The sequence below is a fragment of the Lates calcarifer genome, linkage group LG6 (assembly GCF_001640805.2).
Source record: "Lates calcarifer isolate ASB-BC8 linkage group LG6, TLL_Latcal_v3, whole genome shotgun sequence".
Classification (NCBI taxonomy): Eukaryota; Metazoa; Chordata; class Actinopteri; family Centropomidae; genus Lates; species Lates calcarifer.
In genome coordinates, this window is record NC_066838.1 from 19,604,567 (window position 1) to 19,622,363 (window position 17,797).

General features: G+C 42.8%; 1 protein-coding gene across 2 annotated transcripts in view; it reads left to right on the top strand.

Moving 5' to 3' along the window:
• The first annotated feature begins 1,146 nt into the window (after positions 1 to 1,146).
• LOC108900204 (adenylate cyclase type 6) overlaps positions 1,147 to 17,797 on the top strand; it is a 36,508-nt gene continuing 19,857 nt past the window's right edge. Inside the window, exons 1-3 of one of the 2 annotated variants that reach the window (XM_051071322.1) lie at positions 1,147 to 1,440; positions 4,827 to 5,111; positions 5,237 to 6,179. In XM_051071322.1, coding sequence (XP_050927279.1) covers positions 5,092 to 5,111; positions 5,237 to 6,179 — 963 coding nt within the window. In that variant the 5' untranslated portion in view covers positions 1,147 to 1,440; positions 4,827 to 5,091. The remainder of the gene's footprint in view (positions 1,441 to 4,826; positions 5,112 to 5,236; positions 6,180 to 17,797) is intronic. The other variant, XM_018701138.2, reaches the window with a different exon arrangement.

The following is a 17,797-nucleotide window of genomic DNA, read 5'->3' on the forward strand; positions in this document are numbered from 1 at the left end:
TTTATGAGAAATTTGGAAGAAACCTCAGACAGAGAAATAGGAGGGACCCCTCTGCTAGGATGGATAGCCATGCATATGTCATGTGAACAGAATAAATGAGCATAGTTAATTTCTAAAATAACAGAAATATAAAGGAGAGGAAGTTTTATCAAGTCATATGGAAAGTAAACTGAATGCTTAATTTAGTCTCATTTTAATCTGTGACATAGTGATGAAGACTAAAATACTTCTAATGTGAATCAGAGTTGTTTTAAGAAAATAAATGCATAAACTAATTTCTTGGTTTCTGAAAACAAAATTATCTTTCTATTTGACTGCAATCACTGGCTGCACATTTACAGGTAAGAGACTGAATCACATCTGTCAATACCTTCAATATTCAAAGTTAGATAAAACATTATTAAATAAATAATTCTATGAATAAAAGCAGACAGATACACTGTATAACCAATACATTTTAAAAGGATCCTATATATTTTAAAGGTGGCAGAATAATGATAAAGAGAGTATTAGTTGGCCACAGCTTTACAGTACTTCTGCAGTAGAATAACACTTGTCTTTCCGAGGTTTTCTGTGTGTTAATTAGAAGATACAGAAAAAAATAAAGCAAATTGTCAAAACAGAACTTTACAAATGGCCACAATATAAACTACTCAAGGATTTAAGACTAGAATTTAACACAAAGTTATCTATAAGACTGAATCAAATTATTCAGACAGAACTTATATGTAGTAAGCTTTTGGGACCCCTGGGCAGTTTTCCAGCATTGTTAATAATGTAATGTTGTAATTTACTGTTCAGTAGCCAAGTATAACAGGGGCATTTTTTACTGCATTAAATATTTTTACTTTTAATACTGTCAGTACATTTTCCTGATTATGCTTACTCACTGTACTGTCTCAAATAACATTCTCAACACACACTTTTACTCATATTTTTTACAGTATTAGTATTTTTACCTAAGCAAAGGACTTGAATACTGATGTAAAATGTTTATGGTGCTGATCTTTTCCTCTAACCTCTCCTTTAAGTACCATGATAAATGCATGATCTTACTTATAATGTCTTACGTTTATATGGAGGCATCACTGCTTTTACTCACCTATAATATTTCCCCACCACCACAGTTTGTTGGTTGCAGGGGTTTTAATTTGAAAGCAGCAACCGGAAGTGAGGCGTTTGTCTTTCCCTCACGTCTTGATAGTGGTGCTCGGAGCCGAGAGGGTCAGGGGGAGGAGAGGCAAGGGAGTGGAGCGAGAAGACGACAGGAGGAGATCCACCACAGGGGTGACCAATTTTAACCGGGACCATCCTCACGGAACAGCGAGGCTACAAATGGTCCTCCACCCTGGCCGACCAGTCCCTACGCCGAATCGGATTGTCCGCTGCGGTCCTGTCGGAGGAGGAGGGGGGAAGGAACAGAAACAGAAGATGATCACGGTGAGTCCGTCTTTTCTCACTGTTAACTGCTGCTCTAATACACACACACAGGCACACACACACACACGCACACGCACACCGCAGGGCCGACATGTAATGTATGCTCTCCTGTCACACAAACGTCTCAAACGCTGTTGCATTGAAGCGCCTCTGCCACTTGTCTGTCAATTCACCATTTCTGCCGCCGGAGTGAATGACATAGCTGGCGACAGTTGCTGTTAAGGCCTCCGCTTCACACTGGTGGTGGTGGTGGTGGCAAAAGGATACACGGTCAGTAAATGTTTTCCCACCAATAACAACATAACGTGTGTGTGAGGGGTCAGAAAAATAAAGCGATGAGCTGCATCCGAGTGCGTTTATGTTTATTATAACAGCTGACAGTCCTGAAGGGTGTTAATAATATGAGGCTACGTTCAGAGGCTTGCAGGTCGCATCAGCTGCTCATAATGATTCACATCAGCCGCAGATATGTTTTTCTAATAACAGAACTTTAAACGCCCCCCCCCCCCCCCCCTTTATACGCTGCTTACCATTATACATGCACACATAGGGGCTGTAAATGATGGGGTTTGGAGGCAGGCTATTATTCACCGCTAGTCCTCCATCCACTGACTGATGCTGAGGAATGTGCAGCAGCAGTAACATGTTTATATCTGTTTTAATATCCGTGTTTATCAGTGCACTAATCCTGCGCGCTGCCGCTTTGCTGCAGACTCAAGTACATTAGCTAATATATATATGTGTATATATATATATATATATACCTATCGATATAAATAAATAAAATGGATCGCTGACAGAGGCGTGTTTGTGTCTCAAGTTGAGCCACCGGACGAATGGTTTTTATGGTCCCCGCTATGGTTGTCACACAGGCCATGGTGTTATGTAACAAGAAGCCTACGCTGTTTGAATGCGGGCCCTCAACACACGGCCTGCCTGCCTGCCTGCCTGCCTGCCTGTGCATGGCATTTGCAGGCTTTACACCGGATCGCAAACATATCATCCGCACATGATGAGAACAGGGCGGCGGAAAATGCAAAACAGGGAAAATAAATAAATGCCTGTTCAATGCGCGTTGCATGCCTTTGATTCCCCCCCTAATTGCTTGATCTATTTTCGCATCTGTATCATCTGGATGAGCCACAGAGAGGGAGGGAGAGATAGAAAGATAGCCTCGGACATGTCTGACTGGAACAAGCCCACAATGAATGACTTTATGCTCGCTGTTTGTGGCTGTAACGCGGTTGTCCGGTTGAAAATCCCCTCCGCCCCCGAGGAATAGTCAGTCACCACCGCCTTCCCTTCTCGAGCTAACCCCGCTTCCCCTCCCCTCCGCGCTAGTGGGGGGGGGGGCGACCAGAGAGTGCAGCCAAGCACCATGCAAACACGCACCGAGGCGACTGCTGGCAACACCGCGACGTTTGCAAATGGGTACAAGCTGGTCGACCTTGTGCAGGGGAGTGAGGGACGCAGCCGGGGAGGTGGGAGGAGAGAGGAGGGGAGGTGTGTGAGAGAGGAGTGTATGTGTGGAGTGGTGGTGGTGGTGGGGTTCTCCTTAAATCTTGTCGATCCGCTGCCAACTGGGAGGAGGAGGAGGAGGGATACGGACGGATACGTGCCTGAGAAGGCGCATGCATGCAGGCAAGATATAGCGAGGAAATGCTATTTTTGCTTCAACAACACAGCATGCCTCTCCGGTGAAAATGCCGGGTCGAGGAGGCGGCGGCAGCAGCAGAAGAAGCAGCGTCTGCGTTGCGTTTGCGTGTCTCTCTGCACTGTGTGGAGCTCAGGGCGTCTGGAGGCCTGGTAAGATCAGCTGGTAGCAGTTACCCAGGCATATGTGGACGTTTTATAATTCAATCAGGACGAAAATGAACAGCACTTAGAATGAATGATCACTCTACCACACTATTATTATATTTGCTGTTATAAAAGTGCTGTAGGGATGTTACAGTGATATCACAGAAAATATAAATACCATAAAATGTGACCAGGTCAGCATAAACCCACAACCGAATATCACAGAAAGCCCCACTTTAAGACTCTAGGGACCATTAGGGTCATATTATAGATATTTTATGTCAAGACAGTAACCATATCTACAGTGTAGCCTCTTAATAGAGCTGCATCCATGTGACTTTTTCTCTGCCGATACCAATCACAGAGGCCTCTGCCTCCAAAATTTTAAATTGTCATACCTCTCTTCTTAGACTTAATTGTAATCATCTTGTGATATAGCATGAAGGCACTATAATGACTGACAGCAGCAAAAACAGGATATAACAACGCCACTCTGGTCCATACACAACACCCAAATTTTCCCAGCACACATGGGCGTCAAGACGCCACGACATGCAGCAGTGAGTAAAACACATCTATTCTGTCTGTGGTAAAACATCAGATGTGGAACATGACAAAGTTCAGTCGTTTTTTAGGAAAAGCTGAGCTTAAAAATTATGACAAAATGGGCAGAAAAATGTAAAATTGATTTCATCCACAGATGATATTTTCTGTCGTATCTTTAAATTTCATCCAGCAAGATGAGACACACACGTCTGTGAAACATGTGGTGTATAAAGCTAAAAGGGAAGTATTGGCAGCTTGATTTCTCTGTAACTTCTAAACAGCTTTTGGTTTAATCTAATGCTGCAAGGGCCACAGATCCTGTCATGCTGTATATATCGCTGCTTTCTCGATATTTGTCTTGACAGTATCCTGTTGTCCGGCGACATTTATTTGTATTTATTGCTCGTCTTTTATCATTGATTGAGATAATAAACAGAGCTACAGTACAGTAGAAGGGGTCCTTTATCTTCAGCCCAGCTGACTCCAAAATGCTGTTGTGTGTTTATACCAGAGGGTGTGTTTTTGCATGGGGGTCAAATTGAGCATGTTCTGGTTCACCTTAAAAAACCCAGACCTGCGAGCTATTTTGGTTCCTGTCCTCCCCCTTCCTCCCTTCCAACCCCCATAGATTTTGGAAGTAGCTCACTCCCCTCCTCAGATTCCGTGTGTTTTCATACAGTACATGAGACAAAATCTCGAGTGCGTCTGGTTGTCCAGGAAATTAGATTTGTGTGCATTTAGTAGAAAATTTGATGCCTTTTATTTCCCGTCAGATTTGGGATAAAGGAGCTCTTTGCTAACAAGTTATTGAAAGAGCTAAATGTGAGACAGCCCTGTTCGTTAAAATGAGTATTAGCATCATCGACAGACAGCACAAGACATCCACGTTATTGTCACGATTTGATGTGTCTCGTCTGATCTAAATCTGTGCCGTTTATTGCCATGACACCATCACAGATCTAATTGTGCATCGGCTTTTCTTGGTTTTCACTTGGCAATCTATCATGTGTGTTTGATTTTCCTTTTTTTTCTTCCTCAAGACCCAGCAGAAGCCGTGGAGATAGGCCTGGCAAGCAGAGACTGGTCTTCTCATTAACCTTGGTCTCTGATCACTGACTTTGGCACAAACATCTGGAGCTTTTTGAAGCGACTGGTGTGCCTTTTGACCCCTCCACTCCACCCTCCATCTAGTCACTCCCACCCTGCAGCCCTGCAGCGTGGCCTCTACAAACCCCTCCTTGCTTCTTCAAAATTTCGTCCACGGGGATAAATGAGTGAACCGGCTGCAAGGGAAAGGGCTGGGACATGTACCAGAACCCCAACAGGTAAAATGAACTCCCACGGGTGGATAGAGGAGGAAATGGTGTTTGGTCCTCCCACATGGTATCAGTAGCTGTTATCTGTCTTTGACCTGCTCCTGTATTGAACGTTCCTCTGTCTGCTCACACAGAATGTCCTGGTTCAGTGGTTTCCTAGTCGCCAGAGTGGACGACCGCAAGACTGCGTGGGGGGAGCGCAATGGCAAGAAGTCCAAACGGAAGGGAGGCTCATCTCTCTGCAACCCGCGTTACATGAGCTGTCTGCGGGACCCAGATGCTATGGAGCCCCCCTCTGGAGCCCCCCTCCATCAGCACCACCACCGCGGAGGGGTGGCGGGGGCTGTGGGCGGCGGGGGCAACTTCGGCGTCCGTTGCGGATGGCAGGAGGACCACTACGGCAAAAGGGGAGGGGCTCCCGGGGAAGGGGTGGGGCTGAAATCGGTCGACTTGGGCTTCGAGGACGGGGAGCTGAAAGGGAGGAAAGGCGGGTGTAACGGAGGAAGTGGGGACATGGGCGACGAGGGTCCCAACGGCGCAGCGGGGGTGGTGACGGCTGCGGACTGCTGGCTCAGAGTGGTGCGGGTGTTCCAGTCGAAAAAATTCCAGTCCCGCAAACTGGAGCGCCTGTACCAGCGTTACTTCTTTAGGCTGAACCAGAGCTCCCTGACCATGCTCATGGGGGTGCTTGTGATCGTGTGCGGCATCATGCTGACCTTCCACTGTGTCCACGCCGCCCCTCACGTGGCCTATTCGTCGGCACTGTCGGTGGCGATGGCGCTCTTCATGGCTCTTATGGTAGTTTGCAACCGCAACGGCTTCCACCAGGACTACATGTGGATGGTCAGTTACCTGGTGATCGGAGTCTTGGTGTCGGTGCAGGTGTTCGGGGTGCTCATGGTGGCACCCAGGAGCGCTTCAGAAGGCATCTGGTGGTCCGTGTTCTTCATCTACATCATCTACACTCTGCTGCCTGTGAGGATGAGAGCGGCGGTGCTGAGTGGAGCAGTGCTGTCTGTCATACACGTGGTCACCACCTGGCAGATCAACCAGGAAGACAAGTTCCTCTGGAAACAGGTGAGACTCTTGATGCCTGGCTGTTTGACTCTTTGTCATGGTTGACCTGAACTGACATTGATAGTGAGCAGGACAGAAACTACTCCGGCAGCTTTACTTTTGTTTTCTGTTCTATTATATCTCAGACGGTATTTGGGCATTTTTTCCTGCAGTTTTATGATTAATTAAGTTCAGTATAGTCTGATCATGTTGTATATTTCCTCACTTTAAACTCGCAGACCCTTTCGGTGGGTGGAACTGAGCATTGTTCAGGCCCACATAACTTAATTTGAAGGACCTGTAGTGATGAGGTCTAGAGCAGACAGTTATACTTGGAGCTTTAAGGTGCAGAAGCTAATGTTCCAACATGTCTTCATCAGGGCAAGAAGATACAGCGACAGCAGAGACTTTTAAATTACCTGTGTCCAGCTAATAGTCGTGTCTTAGACAGGGCAAGTTGTGGGCTCGGTTACATTCAGCCAACGCCATTTTGCCACAGCATATGTACATCATAGAGTTCATCTCTCTGTTTACTCCATGAGAATCAGTTATATTAAGTGGATGAACTTCAATGTATAAACCGGATTTATAGACTTTTGGCTGCTTTCACAGCCATGCAACAAGCTGTAAACACAACATTCACACATTTACACCTTGTAAATTGATATGGGGAACATTTTAGCAAATGGGTGCCTATTCGCAGATACAGGAGGAACATTATCATGTTTCTGGTCACCAGATATCTAGCTTTTTAGCTGCTTAATGTTCCACTATGTTTGCCAGCCAGTTTCTACCTGTCTGGTGCTGGTTAGTGCCATACAGTCTGGTATTTTAGAGCTGAAAACGGCCACCTGCTGCTGCTGCAGCTGGAAATGGGGTCGATTGTCGATGTTAACCACAAAACCAAGACAATGGTCTGAACAATGCTAAATGGTCACTAGGAGAGACACCTTTTACGTACATGTAGCAATTTAATATCTGCACTCCAGTTAGGATTTAGCTTCACTTTCCTACCAACCAAGATTCAAAGTTTTTTAAGATACAATACGTCATGAAAGAAATTATGCACAGGATGGCAAAACATGATGATAAGTTATCACCATAATTTGGCTTAACTTGACACATTATTAGGTCTCATGGTGTCTGGCTGCATTTACAACGTCTACTTTGGCGTGATATTTATGACTCTGTGATACCATGTGAACTGGCATCACACAGCTGATGCAGTGTACACTCTCTCACTGCTCTACTGTGTTTTGTCACCATGTTGTATCTGCGTATTTACATTTACTTTGAAGCGTATGCGTCTTGCTGTACAGTGTGTTGTTTGTGCGTCATGCCAAGGACCAAGGGGCTCGCTGAAGGTCAGTGGGCTGAATGAACCGCCCCGGCTGGACGGCTCTGACTGTGTCTATGTGTGTGTTGTTGTGTGACAGTGGGAGAATACCATGATATAAAGCAGTATCACTCAGGTCTCTGTGCTCTCACACAAGGGACGCTTTGTACTTTTCTCCAAGGGTGGGGTGATGGGGGTGAGGCCGAGAGGAGGGGGGGGGTGCACAGTATGGTGGCTGCTTTCTGTACTGCCATAGCGGTTTTACAACTGTTAGTCTCTTATGGGAAAAGTTATAATGGGAAGACCATTACATGAAAACAATAGAGGGATATAGAACTTAATGATGAATCGCTGATTGTCTGTCACCGTAATGTCTTTGTCACTGCCATAAGCATTCAGCGAGATATCCTCTCACGTGTCAGCTGGATTTCTTATTATGTTATGATTGTTTATTATGAATTAATTACGGAAGTACAGGACAAGGTTGGGGATTCGTGGGAACTCAGTAACATCACACATTATATACCAGAATATAATCCATCACAGGCTCCAACATTGTTTGCCATCGTTAAGTGAATGAATGTCATGAGATAGCTGCAGCCCAGCAATGCTGTTTATTCTTAAGGTCGTCTGTGTGCTGTGTGACACAGTAATACAGTCTCATCAATCATTGCTTCACGCTTATGTTCAAGTGTTTCCTCTTTCTGAAGTAACTTATTAACCTTACTGGGTTTCTGTTGATGGGTACAGATAATGATAAAGTTGTGGATGTGCACTGATTTCGATGCAGATCCATCTTTTCATTGTGGTCTGCTGGTGCTGCAGATTTAAACGGGGAATAGTGAAGGACCCTGTGCAGCTGAGTTGAGGTTACTGTTCACTGGGACAGTAACTAGATTCAGGATGTCTGATTTCTCTATCATGAGTGCAAGTGTATTGGTTTCTGAAATTGTAAAAGAAGCTGATTGATCTCCATCCATGTAGAGTAAATGTTGTTTTTGTTAAAAATGCTATATGTAAGTCACTACATAGCTAACGTTAGCATTAACAGCTGTTTACTTGGTGTCTAGAGGAAATGTTGTGAGTTAATCACTTCATTCCTTTACTCACCATGAGATGGAAAGCAGTGTCTATTCTTGTTTTGCTTCTGTTTCTATCACTTCTATCACAAGTCTTCTACTGAAGTTAGCATGCTAACCAGCTAACTGTAATATCACTTTGCAACAGTTAGTCACTGTAGCATCCAGTTTGCCCTCAGTCCAACATTGTATTATTCTTTTTAGTTTAAAACCCATTGTTATGAGACAGTAAGAGTATAAATGACCTAGAAATGAGGATCACACACAAAACACATTGACAGTCAAGGTGCTTCTTTACCAAACTTACCTGCCTCAGAAACGTGGGGCGGAGCATCAGGGGTCAATGTCAGTGTTGCAACGATCTCAGAACCACTGGAAATCAAAATTTGTTACAAGTATTCAGGTCCTTTTACATGAAATATTTTCTGTATTTAATGTTCTGTCTGAGATCTTCCACTGATTTTAAATGGACATGGCTCAGATTGAAAAAGGCCTGTGTCTGTGCACCAGTCAGGATTGAGCAACGTTCGAATCAAAATGTGATGACAGTTGTGGGGACAGTTGTTCTCGGGAATTATTGATCCTTGCGATTAAGGATTCAAAAGAGGCAATGTCTGTCATTTATTTTAATCGGCAAAAAACAGGCTTTGTCTGACTCAGATTTTTGTTTGGATGTACCTGATGGTTGGAGAGACCTGTCACTCAGTGAGCACAGCAGAAAGCAAGAACAAAACCACATTACATGAAGAAAAGTAGCTGCTCTCTTTTGACACCTCCAGCAGTAATTGTCATCCATGATTCTTTTTTTGTAAGTTTAACTGGTGTATAACAACACTTGTGTATAATTTTGTAGTGTGAAATTTGCCCACTGCATCTGTAAGTGACCACCCAGCATCAACATCAGCAATTATCAGATACTATGTTTCTACATAAATCTATGTTTGAATTAAGCTCTCCCTCACAGATTTTTCTTAAATATTCACAGTTATCATACAGTGTCATAAAAAATAGCACTTTAAAATATAATCCTGAAACTCTGATGTAGCTCCTAATTACAAGCCATGATAGGGGGGCTGGTATTGTTTTCACCTTGTGAGTCTGTGTGTGTTTGTGAGACACCAACTGGAGACTACCACTGAGGGAATTTTGAGTACTTTGGCAGGTCTTTATATGTCAGTTTATGGACAGGTTTAGTCAGCGTGATAGAGTCATAACTTGTAAGACGCAGTCATGAAACTTTACAGATGTGTAGATGATGGGGTGTGGTCCAAGCAAAGGAACCAGAAGAAAGAGGAGTTGGAAGTGAGAAAGGGGCCATTGTCCCACCCCCTCCACAACAGGTGTTATAGCTGGTGTGATCCGATCACAAGATGGTCTCTAGTTTGTAGATATCGCCAAAAATCCCTCTTTTCTGTTAAGCTAAAATCATCTTTACGCTCTTTGAAGGATTGAATACTTACCATGTACACTGACCATGTACATGACATTTTTATGTGCATGCTGTCCTCTTGAAGGTATAATACTAAACTAGATTTTCAGTGACTTACAGCATCCAGTCCAAAACAAATGTTCCAAATCAGAGACCTGAAAGACCACAGTAAACGTCTAGACACAGGCCATTTGTCTTATTCAAAACTCAAAAGAAAAGACAACCACAAGCTGAAAACAGAACAGTAGGAAAAAATGTGTTTACTTTAGCACCTTTAAAAATAAGATTTTCATCATTTGTTAAGACTGCTGTACGGCTGAGTACAAGTTTATTCTGTCCAGGATTATCGTTTTTATTTCCTGAATTTAGCAGAATTTGTCTTGTAAGGAGCAGGCCGAGGCTCTCGCAGAAATCTTGATGGTGTCTGTTCAATATATGAGGAGTATTTTCATGTTCAGCTCTTGAATTTTACGGCCCCTAATCCCTTCAGACCTTTCAAAACACATGCAGTCCATCTGGTTGTTTCTTAAGCTGTGTTGCTCTTGGCGTTGGTTGGTGTGTGTGTTTTTACAGCTGCATACAGCAGAATCAAGTGTCTGTTCTTAGCTTCACCCTGAGTGTTGTGTTGTACGTTGTCATGCTATATACTACAGTATTTATGGGTTTGAACTGCCTTCTTATATGTTATATATATGCTGTTCTATTATAGTTTAAAAAAGTAACAGTGGTTTTTAATGTTCTTGTGTCCTGTGTGTGCTCCACTCCACTGTTGCGCCTCATTTTTGTGTCTGCCATGTCTCTGATCTTCAAACTCCTCAGCTGAAATCAATTAGCCACAGCAGTACAGTACATACACATGTGCATGTCCCACCCAGTCACACTTCAGCACGCACACACACATGTGCACACACACACCCACATACATACACACACCATCACATGCTTTGTTGTGGTTGACGCCTTCTCTTGTTGAATGTTTGTCAAAATTGCTGCTGTTTGTTTTTCTTCGGGAAATAACATCACAGATCTATTGTCCTGCCTCTTATACGTGGGTGTCTATTTGAGTGTGAATACAGGCACGTACTGTACATGCTTCTGTCCACGATTAAATTAGAAAAAGAAGGCTCCAAGCACGCTTCATACATGACACCCTGTCAGGCCATACTTCATTTTGCACGCAGATTGATCACCGCCAACATGTTTTGTCAGCGACATTTTTTGATTTTGTTACTGAAGACATCTTAAAATTGTACATTCTTCAACCCGGCGTTATTTGCTTTACGGCCCCCGACAATGGCTAGCATTGTTGTGTGGATGTTGTTGACACAAGTGCTGCGAGAGGTCAAAGACTGGTTCCTAAAAATACCCAGCCCTTGGCGTTTCTGCTAACTGTTGCGTCACATGGAACAGTCTTATCAGAGCCTGCGTCAGAACAACCGGCAGGTCACTCTACCCCCCTTTTCTCTGCATACACATGGGCCTGCGTTTTTACAAACCCTCACAAATGCAAACTCACAGGTGTAGAGGCTGGTAATGTCGTGTATTCACACGCATGCTACAGTGATTTCTTCATCTTTTTCTGTTAATTAAGTGTGACCTAATGCATTTTCTGATGGATCTCTGATCTTTGACCACAGCAGAGTTGGTGGATTAAGCCCCTAAAAGCCCATTAAACAGCATAGAGGGCAAATCAGGCCACGACGTGGACTCTGGGTGAGGGGACAGACAATATGTTTCACTGGTCTCCTTGTCAAGCTCCCACTAAGTGTTTAAAGTATTTTGTACTCATAAGATAAGATAAGGGAATAGAGTTTAAATAAATATGTGCTGCTTATGTAGTAAAGCTCTTAGTTTATATGCAAGTCCACTATGGTTTCACGTCAAACTTTCCAAAGACTGTTTACTCTTTTTTTTTTTTTTTTTTTTTTTCCAGGATGTTATACGGAGAATAGATGTATTTTAATCAGAGTAAATCTCACACCATATCAGGTGTTTCAGCTGTTCACAGTTTCACAGCAGCTCCTGGTGCTGGAATAACCTTGTATGCATCATGCTTCAAGATGGGAGCCTCGGATCCCAGTAGAGGAAGTGTCAGCGTGCGATGATCACCTGTGTGAAAGGCTGTGGCTATAGAATAAGACACTCCATATAAGACGGTGAGGAGGAGGCGGAGGAGGCATCGAGAATCCGATATTCTCCCCACGCAGTCCTTCCACAGCCTCCTTGATAAATAATTTGTGGTTTTAACGCGGCAGTAGCATTTTAACGAGGATACCTGTCACATGTACACTTTGCTCCCGACTGGGATGGGTGCTGAGTGATGGGATCACACACACATGCACACACAGAATACACACCACAGCTTTACTCAAAGGCTCCAGAGAGGTTGAAGTCTATCAAAATTTAAACACTGATACATCTGAATGTAATGTGGTCCCTCAATGCCTAATTGTTTCTTTGTGTAAAAATTTCACCTGTTTGTAATTGTAAATACTGTTAGATAAGATAAGACTTCATTGATCCCTAGAGGGGAAACTCAGCAGCACGGGACAGAAATAAATACAGATAACTAGATAAAAGTGAAATGAATACTTAGAAGTATACAAAATAAAAATAAGAATAAAAACAGAACAATTGAATTAAAAGGCAAGCAATATGTAAACAGCACCTATGTGCAGTGTTCTAAAATAAAGCCCCCTCCCCTTCTGTGGGAACAAGCGGCATTCACTCCTGGGTCAAATGACTCTGCAGTCGTCACGGGCATTATATCAGCTCCAGCTTTGATCGGCAGTGGTGGAAACATGGCACCTGATTTTCGCTCCTTTTCCGGTGCGTCGACTGGTCGGGGGCCCCCCACGATCAACAGTAGCTATCATTGTGGCAACAAGGGTAACTTTTGCAGCTCTTCGCCACCTCAGCCACAAATTTCACCCATCTCCGTCCAAGCAGCGATCGAACATTGTTCAGTCGGTGTTAACAAAGATTGGGATTGTTTTTTGCCTAGTCCAAGTTCAGCATATAAGTTATAGTTACATAGCACATAGAGTATAGTGCAGCAGTTTCTGGTAGTAAGTAATATGAAAGACTAGGATGACATAAATACACACACATACGAAGTCAATCTGTGGACCAATGAGAGCACTGGAAAAGGAGTTATCAGTTTCGCATCACTTCTGAGAATGATGGGGAATAAACAGCATTGCTAAGTGTCTCACTCAGTGCCTGTGTTCAGTTGGTCCAGCGGTTGCCATGGAAACAACTACGACTCAAGCAGCTGCGAGACCCAGTTCAGCCTGCTGGTGTACAGTTTGGTAATGGTTGCTTCAAGTAAAGATAAAAAATATTTAAAAAAAACAACGAGAAAAAAAAATCAGGTCAAAATTGATTTCTTCCGTTTACTTCTAATTCTGAGAATCTGAAAGCTTGAGAGCGTTGGAGGGGGTCCGAGCTTTCTAGACACGCTGCTGGGATGGATTTGTGCTTTGTTTTCCTCTCCCCTGCTGTCGAAATGAGACAGTTCATAATTAAACATGGCGATGACAGAGGAGAGGAGGTCATATGAGTGGAGGTGGTGGGGAGTAGAGAGGGGAGAGATGCACAGGATGTTGTTTGCCAGTTGTCTGGTTCAGGGAAGCTTATCTCTGGTCAGCTCGCTATGACTGTGCATGTTTGTCACCCCAGTGCTGTGGAGACAGTGCAGGATGTCTTTTTTTTTTTTAGGCCTCAAAGATAAACGCTTTTTTAAAGAAAGCTCACTTGGTTGAATAATTGACCTTGTATGCCTCTGTTATTCAGATGAGTTTCTTTTTCTGGCTCAGATAATTGGTTTTATTGCTAATTACAACCCCTTTACATTCCTCTAATGTTGACATAGCTCCTCTAAGAGGCTTTTTGTTTAATCACAGTAGTTATCCCTGAACCTGTTGTCTGTCCGCAGCATGTGAAGCCCAGCAGCCTTGCAGGGGTCCCATGCGTTCTAGAAAAACTTGATAATATTGTGCAAAATAGTTATAATTTCCTCAAGCTCCCTTCCCCTTATGCAGATTTTGTTGTTCTTTAAATAAAAACTCTTTTGCAACTCTGATGCCAGAAAGCTTTAATAGTCGCACTCTCTCAACAGAAGTCACACCCGCCTGGTTGCCAACAGAAATGAGAGTGGTGTGTGTTTTTTTTTTTTTTTTTTTTTTTTTTTAGCGTTAGGGCCCCCAGCGAGGCCCTCTCTGTGTTTACAGAAACGTAACAGAGGAATAAGGCCCGTATCGTCAGGATAACTGGCTTTACTTTACACGTAACTATTCACCACCTGGCTTTACATTATTGATGTAACGTGTATGGTCTTGTGTTTCAGCGCACAGCTTCTGAAACACTCCAAGATGTCTGAAACCACTGAAGGAAACGCAGAAAAATGGGATTATTAATAGAAATACATGTGTCATCAGTCATTCTTTTATGTTCGCTGATAAGAAATAAGTAGTTCCTACACTCATCCCAAAACAAAAACCAGTGGTGAGAGATGAAAAGAGTTGGAGTGTCAGTTTATTCAGTGTGTTTTAGCTTAAAAAACAAATGTTTGTTGTAATAAAATATGTTGTGACTGGCTCTCTGAATAAATGATACTTTGGAGACCAGAAACAGGTGCCACATATTTAAACCATTTCCTCCTCTTTTGTGATTTATCATATGCATCGAATGTTGGTTTAGACTCATATATTTTTCTTAAATATACACAAAAAATACACCACTTCCTTCACAGATTGCAAGACCTCAACTGCTAATGGAGTCTGGAGTAAACTGAGTCTGTTACATGACTGAATTAGTAGATTACAAAAATCTAGATGTTTTATTGTCCACTGCTGGAACAAAGCTCTCGCTGTAAATTATGCCTGTATCCACAAAAAATGAAGTGGTGCTTATTCATCAGTGTCCAAAATCTAAATTTACTGCTCATCATGGAATAAACTATTGAGTTTTTCTTATAATAGTGAGAATAGTGTGTGAACAAAGGAGTGATTTTGGACACAGCACGATACAATCAGATGTCTTTGTCTTCTTCGTTTCTTTTTCTAGAAATAGATAAAAACATTGTTTTGTGGAATGGACTTTGTCCCGGCCTTTTTATGTGAAAGGATATTTTCTCATCCATGTATTCATGATATTTACACAAGTCAACATTTCCTGCAGTGTTATGTGCATATAAAAAACTGTGAGGGGAATCCACAGACTATATAAATCATGCTTTTTTTTGTCTGTGTGGCAGAGAGGCTCAATCAAAAGAGACGGAGGAAAATGTGAAAAATATAACTGAAACTTAAGAACATTACATTTTGTGCACCCACATCACAGTGGTGCAAGTTTTGTTTTGTTTAAATGACACTGCTTCTTGTCAGCTGCAATGATGACAGATTTAGGAAACCAAAAATACCTTTAAACAGTTTGATTGATGTTGTTCTGGAAAATGTCCTGGAAAATGATTTCCTGAGAAAGGACAAAACCCTGCCCTGTTGTTCATCACAAATTTACTGAATCTCATTTTCAGAAATGACAAGACCATGCAGGTTATTGTGTTCTCTACAGCTTAAAAGATTATTATTTTTAGGTGAAGTTTTTTTTTTTTCCTTGGGTTAGACACAAATGTCTGCCTGTAGTGCGTCTCACCTCCAGACATTGTATAGCATAGATCAACTGACCGACCGACTGACTGAGTGAGGGAACAGAGTGAGCAGGCGGGGCTTGACTCTTTATCTGTTGATGTGGTTCTGGTCATTTCAGATAAGGGCAGTGCGAGCTGTGTGTAGACATGAGGCTCAGGCTGAGTACACAAACCCAGCAGCTGCCTGGCACCGCACACATACACAGACTCTGTAACAAAGGCTGAAAGTGACAGCGAGCGCGAGTAGGAGCGTGAGGAGGCAGGAGAAAATAAATGAAAGAATATGGAAATAAATAACCTAACGCTTTCAGGGAAAGATAAGGGAGGGAACCTACAGGAGAGACTCTTGTGTTCTGTCACAAGTAAATGCACTGTCATTGTGTTTTGGGTGCTGGTAGTGTGTTTTACGGAGCCTGATCTAACACAGATGTTCTAAGGGGTTCCAGATGTTCCTCAAAGGCAGAGGAGCTCTGGCTTGCACTCTCGTTGGCCCCGTTTCAACAACAATATCTCATCAGTCAATGCTCCCTCTGGAGAGAAGGTCTTATAAATTCAGCGTCTTGTTCTCTGCAAGGTTTACCAGGCAGTTCTGTCCAGCTAAATGATTTATTCCATGTCAGCATGAAATATTGTTCTCAGTGTATTTAAGTGACCTCCCTAACCTGCAACAGCTCCAGGCTATTTGAAATTAAGCAGTGCTGAAAGGATTAGTCAGTTAATTGACAGTTTGATTAACCCTTCCCACAGACAGTGGTTGTCTAATCTGGTTGCAACTAACCATCAACCATTATGCTATCAATTAATCTGTTGATTATTTTGGATTAATCAATTAGTTGTGTGGTCAGACAGTTGTGAAAAATGTCCATCCAAATTTCCCAAAGGCTAAGATGACGTCTTCAGATGTTTTATTTGGCCTAATAAACAGCACAAACCCAAGAATACAGTTTACTATCAGAGAAGACTGTACAAACCAGAACATATTCACATTTGAGAAGAGAACAAGAAAACACTGGCTTATTTTCTTTAAGAAAATGACTAAGAATGATTAATCAGTAATCAAAGTAATTGCCGATCATTTTTCTGTCCATCACCTAATCGGTCAGTTGACTGATCACTGCAGCTTTAGTTCAATCAACAATAATTAGGCACAGTTGGCCTGCAAAGCTTTGGATTTACCCACAGGCTAAAGCAATGCATGCAGGGCTTTGCTATTAGAAAGGAGCAATGAGTGGCGAAGTCAACAATCGGACACTTTGTTAGCATGCATGTCGCACCAACATCAGTGATAAAAGGATATCTTAGCAGTTGCAAACCATCTCAGCTGTTGCTTGCAGTTTTCAGGTGTTGTACATGTGTGATATACTAGTTTACTTTGGTATATCTGGCTTGACTTTTTAGGGATCATCTTCTCAAAAGTGGAGGTTATTCCAGACGCCTCACCTTTTCCACATTCCATTGTCAGTGCTGATAATGTAACTGCATAACATGACACCCAAAACTATCATAACTAATAAAAATTAATTAGATGCGTGATGAATAATGTTGGATTACAATTTGTTGCTTGTTTTTGTGGTAATGCATGTATGATAATTTTAAAAAGACAAAAAAATGAATCTTAACACTGATTTGGACGTTGATTACCATAGCAACCGGCGAAGCTTCAAGGCTTCACAGCTCTAGGGTCAGCCCTAGTTGTTACTGCTGTTGTTTTTTTTTTCGCCCTCCCCTAAAACTCACTCTCAGCTGTAATGCTACAGTATGTTCTGACTGTGGTATGTCAGTGTAATGAGCTTGTAAGACAAAGTCATGAGCCCACCCTTAAACTCCCTTCCTCAGCAGGTCCCCCATGCTGCACCCTCCCTGAACCTGGGTGGGGAGGAGGAGGGTGAGGTGGTAGGACTGCAGGTCTTTGGAGGGAGGCTGTGGAATGTGGGTGATAGTTGCTAAGTGAAAGCTGCGCTGCCATCTCTGATAATTCGCAGTCTCCGTGGGTGTGAGTCTCAGGCCAACACTAAGCAGAACCTTTCACAAGACTGAGAAAGAAGCACACGCAGAGAGAGAGAGAGACTCTTCATCAGCACGGAGTTATATATAAAATCACCATCATCATCACATCTCCATCTTCCATGCATAATGACTGCTGGC